Source organism: Trypanosoma theileri (genome assembly GCF_002087225.1).
Source record: "Trypanosoma theileri isolate Edinburgh chromosome Unknown TM35_Tth_95_V1, whole genome shotgun sequence".
In the NCBI taxonomy this organism is placed as follows: Eukaryota; Euglenozoa; class Kinetoplastea; order Trypanosomatida; family Trypanosomatidae; genus Trypanosoma; species Trypanosoma theileri.
The window spans coordinates 2,566-11,299 of NW_021639937.1; the positions used below are offsets into that span (position 1 = coordinate 2,566).

The 8,734-nt window shown below is 42.2% G+C and overlaps 5 protein-coding genes across 5 annotated transcripts; all 5 read right to left on the reverse strand.

The window, feature by feature from the left end:
- Positions 1-138: 138 nt before the first annotated feature.
- TM35_000951010 (uncharacterized protein) lies at positions 139-1,152 on the reverse strand (the record flags this gene model as incomplete). Its single annotated transcript, XM_029031535.1, has 1 exon — positions 139-1,152. One exon carries the CDS (start codon positions 1,150-1,152, stop codon positions 139-141), a length of 1,014 nt encoding a protein of 337 aa, XP_028877159.1.
- An 800-nt stretch (positions 1,153-1,952) lies between these two features.
- On the reverse strand, positions 1,953-2,921 carry TM35_000951020 (uncharacterized protein; the record flags this gene model as incomplete). Its single annotated transcript, XM_029031536.1, has 1 exon — positions 1,953-2,921. One exon carries the CDS (start codon positions 2,919-2,921, stop codon positions 1,953-1,955), a length of 969 nt encoding a protein of 322 aa, XP_028877160.1.
- A 797-nt stretch (positions 2,922-3,718) lies between these two features.
- On the reverse strand, positions 3,719-4,645 carry TM35_000951030 (uncharacterized protein; the record flags this gene model as incomplete). Its single annotated transcript, XM_029031537.1, has 1 exon — positions 3,719-4,645. One exon carries the CDS (start codon positions 4,643-4,645, stop codon positions 3,719-3,721), a length of 927 nt encoding a protein of 308 aa, XP_028877161.1.
- A 714-nt stretch (positions 4,646-5,359) lies between these two features.
- Positions 5,360-5,779, reverse strand: TM35_000951040 (uncharacterized protein; the record flags this gene model as incomplete). Its single annotated transcript, XM_029031538.1, has 1 exon — positions 5,360-5,779. One exon carries the CDS (start codon positions 5,777-5,779, stop codon positions 5,360-5,362), a length of 420 nt encoding a protein of 139 aa, XP_028877162.1.
- Positions 5,780-7,120: 1,341 nt separating this feature from the next.
- On the reverse strand, positions 7,121-8,260 carry TM35_000951050 (uncharacterized protein; the record flags this gene model as incomplete). The annotated part of the gene is made up of 1 exon (XM_029031539.1): positions 7,121-8,260. The coding sequence occupies one exon, from the start codon at positions 8,258-8,260 to the stop codon at positions 7,121-7,123; it is 1,140 nt and encodes a 379-aa protein (XP_028877163.1).
- Between the last annotated feature and the right edge of the window lie 474 nt (positions 8,261-8,734).

The window sequence follows — 8,734 nt, forward strand, 5'->3', positions numbered from 1 at the left end:
ACACAAAACACATCAACATTAAGAAACAAAAAAAAAGAAGAGAAATCCCAACGGGTGGAAGATTAGTTAGACTGTAGTGTGGATGCATGCAAAAAAGAAAGAAAACAAAGGATAACCTGAGTCACACCACCATCACAATCAGCACACAAGAATACAGGCCATTGTAACCACAATCAGTAGTGGTACACGCACCCACACAGAACTGCTGATACTGCTGCTGCTGTCTGCATCACCCTTCTTGTTGTTTGTGAGTTCAGGAGGAAGTGTTGTTGTTGTGGTGGTGGTCGTGGTTGAGGTGGTGGTGGTGGTGGTTGACGTTGATTCTTCATTATTGGTTGTACTGTCACTATCGTTTGTTGAATTATCCTTTGCAGGCTTTTTAACAGCATTAGAATTGTCAGCTTCACCATTCTGTCCTTGAGAAGTTTGGTTGTTGTCAGAAGACTGGGTTTGTTCCGTTGTACCGCTGTGGGTGCTCTGATGATCCGGTGAATCTGCGTTAGATACTTCTGAAGTCTCTGACGACTGCGAACCATTTCCTTCGGGCCGTTTAGTTCCGTTACTGTGATCATTCTCTTCACTGATCACTGGACGTGATGTTGAGTCTTCAGTTCTCACTGCCTGATTACCACTGCTTCCATCTTCCTGCCTTCCATCTTTACTTCCTGGCACTGGCACAACTGGTTCACTCCCCACTTGGTTTTCACTATTTGAAGTATGAGGGGGTGCTGAAACCGTATCATCTGTTGACTGTCTCTCACGATCCAAATGCTGCTGTGACTCACTCTCCCCCTCAGCAACTCCAGACACAGACCCTTGGGATGTATGTAGGTTACCACTACCACCAGCTTGATGACCTGCAACACTCGTAGTAATAGCAGTGCAGGAATCAACAGTAGTATCACCAGAACCAGTAGTGCAAGAGGTACGTGGATCAGATTCACGGGTTTGAAGAGGAGGTGCTTGTGTTGATTGGCGTGGTTGTACAGCAGCAGGAGAACGATTCCGACATTCACCATCAGAACGTTCAGAATCTTCAGGACAAGCAGCAGGTTCCTTTTCTAAATTAGGGGTAATCGTCTCCGCTAATGTGCATACAGTAGCAACACTCAGCAGCAACGTTAGAATACACGACAGACGACACCAAAACATCACAACAAGAGGTAATTTTGTTTGTTTTACGTCGCTTGGCTGAAGAAAGAAAAAATAAAAAAAACCAATACAATAGATACCAACAGATGATGAAAAAGAAGAAAAACAGTATAAACAAAAAAATAATCCACGAAGTGGACAGCACACACAACCTCCAAAAAAACAAAAAGTAACGAAAAAAACTAAAAGCGCGACCTACAGCCAAAGAAAAAACAGAAAAACATAAAGGTATATTCCATAGCCATGTTTAAGCAATTCAGTATATATTTTTGTATTTAATATTATTAGTTATTATCGTTCCAAAGAGAAATTGTCTTGATGGATGGCAAAGCACAAACAAAAGCCCAAGCAAAGAACAAAACAAGGAAACCACACAAGCAAATAAACAGATATTAAATATTAGCCCAATTTACCAAGTAAACACAGAAATACACCAACTATGGGTGTAAGTCTATATATGTATATACGCAATTATAAATGTAAATTCATCTGTTATTATTATTTCTTTTTTCCCACTGTAAAAAGCAGTTCATCATCATTATCACAGTGCAAGCCCAGGTGCACACAGAGAGAGAGAGTCTCCAAGAACACACACACACACAATGGAGTAGTAGCAATAATAATAATTATTATTATAGGATAAACACAGAGAGCAAAAACACACACACACATTAACATTAAGAAACAAAAAAGAAAAAGAGAATTTCAACAGGTGGAAGATTAGTTAGACTGTAGGGATGTATGCAAAAAAGAAAAAAAGAAAACAAAGGATGACCTGAGTCACACCACCACCATCACAATCAGCACACAACAAGAATACAGGCCAGTGTAATTACAATCAGTAGTGGTACACGCACCCACATAGAACTACTGATACTGCTGCTGCTGCTGTCTGCATCACCCTTCTTGTTGTTTGTGAGTTCAGGAGGAAGTGTTGTTGTGGTAGTGGTGGTGGTGGTTGTATCTGTATTACCCACATCACCTTCTTGGTTACTTGGTGACCCACCTTCTGCAGGTTTAGTGCCATTCCCAGCGTTTGCATTATTATCACCTGCACTTTCTTGGTTTGAATTGTCGGGAGAAGGAGAAGGTTGCGCTTCTTCACCCTCCCCTTTACCTGCACTTTCACCTGTTGTTCTTTCTTCACCGCTTCCAAGTTCACGTTCACTAGCAGGGAGATTAGTACTACCAGCAGCACCACCAGTAGAACCTCCTTCACCTTGTTTTTCCGGAGGTACTTGCTCAGCAGGGGCACCAACGACTCCTGGTCCAACATTATTTTTACCTGTTGGATCAACACTACCCTTAGGAGCAGTAGGAGGTGCAGGAGCCGAAGGAGGACCAAGAGGACCAACACCTCTATCACTGTTTTCACCGAGTTGACCTTGAGGGCGATGATCAGTATTTACAGCGTTCAGCTCATGTTCTGCTCTTGGACTTGGAGTCGGTACCTGCGGTGTAGGTGGACAAGAAGACTTACCAGAAGGGCAACTCTCCGCCCCAGGAGGTTTCACACACTCAGCGTTAGCAGAGTCAGGTGCAGTACCGCTAGTAGTACACGGTGAATCAGTAGTATCTTCTCGATCAGCTTCAACACCACCATCAGTTTCCCTGGGAAGAACAGTAGCACCAGAAGGACAACTACCACCTTCACCTCCTTGGCAAGTGGAATCAGCCTGAAGTTCAGCTAGAGCCTCTGCAGCTGCCATATAGAGACACTCAACACTCACAAGTAAAGCAAGAAAAAACAACACACGGTGTACCGTCATTGTTACAATAATTAACAATACTCTCTGAGTTCACTCTTCTACAGAAATAAAAAGAGACGTAAAAAATCAAACCAAAAATAAGAACAGTAGAATTAAAGAAAACATAATCAGTGAAAAATCTAGAAAGATCACCTAGATGAAATCCACTTAAAGGAAAATAACAAATATTACCCATTATTAAGCAGAAACGCCCAATAAAAATAAGGAAAGCAAAGATTCCAAGAGCACAATGACCAGAACCAGAAAACATACAAATACGTTTCTATGAATACACTTTGCAGGGTATACGCAATCATGATCATAGATGTATCTGTTACTCTTTCACCTTACCCTGCACACAGCAGATCACCAATACAGCTGTGCAAAGCACACAACTTCCCCAGCAAACAACAAGCAAATAAACAGATATTAACCATTAGCCCAATTTACCCAGTAAACACAGAAATACACACCAACTATGGGTGTCAGTCTATATGTGTACATACGCAATTATAAATATAAATTCATCTGTTATTATTATTTCATTTTCTTCCCACTGCAAAAAGCAGTTCATCATTATCACAGTGCAAGCCCAGGCACACACAGAGAAAGTCTCCAATAACACACACACACAATGGAGTAGCAATAATAATAATTATAGGATAAACATAGAGAGAGCAAAAACACACAAAACACATTAACATTAAGAAACAAAGAAAAAGATAATCCCAACAGGTGGAAGATTAGTTAGACTGTAGGGATACATGCAAAAAAAGAAAAGAAAACACAGCATGAACTGAGTCACACCACAATTACAATCAGCACACAAGAATACAGGCCAGTATAACCACAATCAGTAGTGGTACACGCACCCACACAGAACTGCTGATACTGCTGCTGCTGCTGTCTGCATCACCCTTCTTGTTGTTTGTGAGTTCAGGAGGAAGTGTTGTTGTGGTGGTGGTAGTGGTGGTTGAGGATGATTCCTCATTAGTATTGGGTGTATTGCCATTCTCAGGTTCAGATTCTGTGTCTGTGCTTCCTCGAATCTGTACAGCATTACTGTTGCCTGCATCGTTACTACCTTGTGTACCATTCTCGTTGGGGGAAGGTGGTGCATTTTCAGACTTCTGTTCTTCACTGTTAGCATTGGGTTCTTCTGCAGTGAGAGAGCCAACAGTATTTTGTTCACTGCCAGAATTGGATCCACCATTATTTCCTGATTCCGTTCTCGCAACTACTTGTTCATTTTCCTGCGAAGCCGCCGTGCCTACACTTTGAGTTTGATCGTTCTGATTTGCTGATGGAGAAAGAGCACCGTCGTTTCTATCTCCTGTAACAGGTTGTGATGGACTGGCAGGTTGAAGAAGAGACTGAGTATTCCCTCCTGGTCGTTGGCTGTGTAAAGGTCCCTGAGGACCATCGGGACCTGGATCTTTTGTAAGTTCCGATTCATCCTGACTATCTAACAGTTTTTTTTTAGAGAGATCTTCTTCAGCAGACTCTGGCAACATTTCTGAGACACTTTTATCTCCTCTAGGCTGTTCAAGAGGAGTAACACCCTTACTACTGCCGCCTTTTCCTCCTCTTCCACCACCGGCCTCACCTCCCACATGAGCTTCATCACCAACTTCAGTTGCAGGAGGACCACCACCTTCAGGTTGAAGAGTAGTAGCCAACACAATACTGCAAGTACAACAAAGTGCAAGAAGCAAAATACAGATCACGTAGCGCATCATCATCATTATAATAATTCTTATTGTGTCTTAATTCAGTGGTCCAAAGAAAAATAAAAAAAGAAAGATGCAAAGAACAAATAGAAATAACAGAAAATAACGGCATCCCCCCTGAATACAAGAGAGTTATAACAAATAGCAACAACGATAAAATAAGAAGAACAAACGAATAGATTTACTTTCAGTAGAAAACATATAAAACAAAAAGGTCGATAACACAAAAAAATAAAATCCTCAGACATCTTGCCCATAAGCATGAATATACCATTGGAGTGCCTTCTTCTCAAGCATGATGGCCTCCAATTGGTCTTCCTCTGCAGCTGTCTGCCTCTCCAGGTCCGTACATTTCAACTGCAGCATCAGGTTGTGTGCCCCACTTCGCCAGTCAGTCACGGTAACGGTGGGAGTGACATTATCAGCAGGAATGAAAGGAGCATCAACTCGTAGACACGCTTCCAACAACTGAAATGTACGCCACCATACCACTTTCTCCTTCTCTAATGTTGTTTCCCCACATTCATCCAATGCGGTGTATGTCTGATGCTGCTGCTCTAGTCTAACAGACTCTATTCGCAATGCTTCTAATTGTTGCCTCAAGGCACTTTTCTCGTGTGTTGCCTTGGAGACGCATTTCGTGCATCTCGTGCCGCACAGCTGCTTTTAGGCGTGTGAGTCGCTCAATCTCACGCAACACTGCATCTCGACACCGCTGCTCTTTCATACTCAGTAGCAACGGTTCCGGATGTTGTTGCTATTATGATGCACTTCTTCCACACGGTGATCATTGGTGTTTTTGGTGGTGCTTGCTGATTTGTTGTTGTTTATGGTGTTGCTGATAACATTCCCGATGCTGCGTTGATCGTTATGGACAGTGTTCCTTAAGCTGTACGGTGTGCCTCTCACTCTGCCGCTGTGATGAGATCCTACTGGCATGGACAAGTACACTCTGCAGCCCCATACAGGTTTATAATGATGGGCACTCCTGCTGCTGCCTAAACGTAGTGGAGGATGAAGAGGTGTATGGGCTGCTGCTAGAAGCAGTACAATAGAGAGAAATGTATATGAGTGCACAGAGAGAGAGAGAGAGAGAGAATAGTGAAATTTCCTTCCACTACTATTGGGGTGGGTGTTGGCAGGACTCATTCAAGTGACGGAGAATCCAATAGCGGGATCCATTGGAGTCAACTCTTATTTTTTCCACACTTGAAGGGGACCAATTAATATGGATTCAGAAACTCTTTTCATCAGCCACACCAGTACAACGGATTAGGCAGCAGTCTTCTGTCAGCACACAGAAAGATATATCTCAACAATAGAATGGCGGTAAGGTTGAGAAAGAAATGGATGTTACTAAACCAGCAGAGGGTAATTCAAGAAAGGAACACTGTAAATACACCCAATAAAGAGAAATCAACACCAGGAATTACACACATCACAAAGGAACATACGGAACTATTCCAGACTGCAGTTCACTACCATCCACACAGCTAACACTAGAATCAGGCCGAGACTCAACACTCACAGAAGAAGTACCAAACATCAGCACAAGGTTCACATTACGCTGCAGAAGCAACAAAAACACACACATGGAACAGGTTCACTGATAGGAGTAGTAGATCTTGGCGCATCTTCATCACAGTCATACAAAGTGGGCATTGCCTAAATAGACTAGACTACACCATTAAAAATAAGAGCATAAAAAGAGAAAGGCAACACAAGAATAAAATAAACATACAAACACAAACATAAACAAAACAAATCAACCTCCAACAGATAAACATAAAACAAAGAAGAAATAATAACCTCGAGTGTCCAATTAAAGTAAAAAAAAAAAAAACAATTCCCAGTATTAAATAGAAAACCACAATTAACTCTGAAAGAAAAATATAAATTAACAATTGCGACCAACAAAAGCAGGAAACACAGAAATATACAGCTCTCAATTCACTGGTCAGCATATGTAGCAAAGAATGAATTTATGTGTAAAAATTAATATTTTTCCCTCTGCAAAAATCAGAATACCAAAAACGGTGCAGGTCAAAAAAGACCCAATGCCCCAGCAAACCACAAGCAAATAAAAACAATTAAATAAATGTGCTCAATTTACCCAGTAAACACAGAAATATACACCAACTATGGTTGTAAGTCTGTATGTGTGTATATACGCAATTATAAATATAAATTCATCTGTTATTATTATTTCTTTTCTCATTGTAAAAAACAGTTCATCATCATCATCCTAGTGCAAGCCCAGGTGCACACACAGAGAGAGTCTCCAAGAACACACACACACAATGGAGTAGCAATAATAATTATTATGGGATAAACACCGAGAGCAAAAACACAAAACACATTAACATTAAGAAACAAAAAAAAAGGAGAAACTCCCAACAGGTGAAAGATTAGTTAGACTGTAGGGATTTCGTGCAAAAAAAGAAAAAGAAAACAAAGGATGACCTGAGTCACATCACACCACCACCAGAATCAGCACACAAGAATACAGGCCAGTGTAACCACAATCAGTAGTGACACACGCACCCACAGAGGACTGAGACTCTTGTCTGCGTTAGCATTCTTCTGCACTGTGGTGGCAATGTTGCTGATCTCTGGGTTAGGTGAAGGTACAACAGGAGGTGTTGTGGTTGTGGTTGTGGTGGTAGTTGTGTTTTCCGCATTATTTGTGATGTTTGTTACCACACTCTCTGCAGCATTAGATTCGTTTGAAGTTTCTGTGAGTGAATTGTTGGAAGAATTCTCAGGTGCACTCGGAGGTGCCGCAGAAGGTTCACCTTCTTGCTCTTGTACGGCCAATTCCACTCCTTGTTGGTTATCGGCATCCTCGTTACTCGATGTAGCATTAGGTTTTTGCGGCTGACCACCTCCCTGCACTTGTACGGTCGATTGTGCTTGATTTTCAGATCCACGATCCACACTTTGCGGTGATTCTTCAGATATTTGGTCAGGATTACTTGGTGGCATATCACCGAGTGTAGCAGCAACAACATCAGGAGCACCAGGACGAGCTCCAGCATCCACATTGTGCGGATTAACGTCATGCGATTGGTCCGCCTTACCGGGTAGTTGCGGTGCAGCTGGATGGGCACCTGACGGCGGAAGTGTTCCTTCTCCTTTGGCAGCTGGAGGTTTTGTGGAATTCTTCTTCAGCTCAACCTGCCTTGCATCTGCTTCTTTTTTGGCATTTTTAACGTCATCCGCAGTGGCCTCCAACGATAAGTTATGTAGTAGTCGCTCAGCAATTCTGTAATCATCACCATCAAATATCGCCATCACCGCCTTTGGCTGTCCAGCAATAGTATTAGCAGCAGTGGTTGTTGTTCCTCTTGTTCCTCCTCCTATCGTACGCTGTTGGCTGCAGAGGTCTGCGTACTTCCCACATGCAGACACACGGCTGCCCGCACCGCATGTAAGCCACTCGCTCTCAGCAGCGGGGCGTACACGCAGCGCACCGCCGGCCCCGCACGACACCTCCACAGCCCCACGGGATACACCACGGCCACTGGGACTGTCATTATCAACAGCAGCAGCAGCCGTCATGGTATACCCGCAGGTGCAGCACAGCACAACGGCCAACACACACATCACACGGCGCATCATCATCATCATGAGAGAGATAATAGTTTGTTTCACGTAAAGACACTGATCTAGAAAGAAAGACAATCAAAAAGACAAAAAAGAAAATAACTGAAGTATGAAAGATGTTAGGACACACAAATCGATTACCACTATGGAAACTCACATCGTGAAAGTAAAACCTACCAGTTAAAGAATGCAATACAGCGCAATAACCTCATTAAGAATAAAAACAAAACAAAAGCCCACACTCACAAATATCTTTAAAAAGGCTCAGAGACCCAGCAAAATCATCAAGCAAACAAAACAGATATTTCAACAATTAGCCCAATTTACCCAGTAAACACAGAAATATACACCAACTATGGGTATAAGTCTATATATGCGTATATACGCAATTATAAATATAAATATTCATCTGTTATTATTATTTCCTTTTCCCAATGCAAAAAACACTTCATCATCATTATCACAGTGCAAGCCCAGGTGCACACAGAGAGTCTCCAA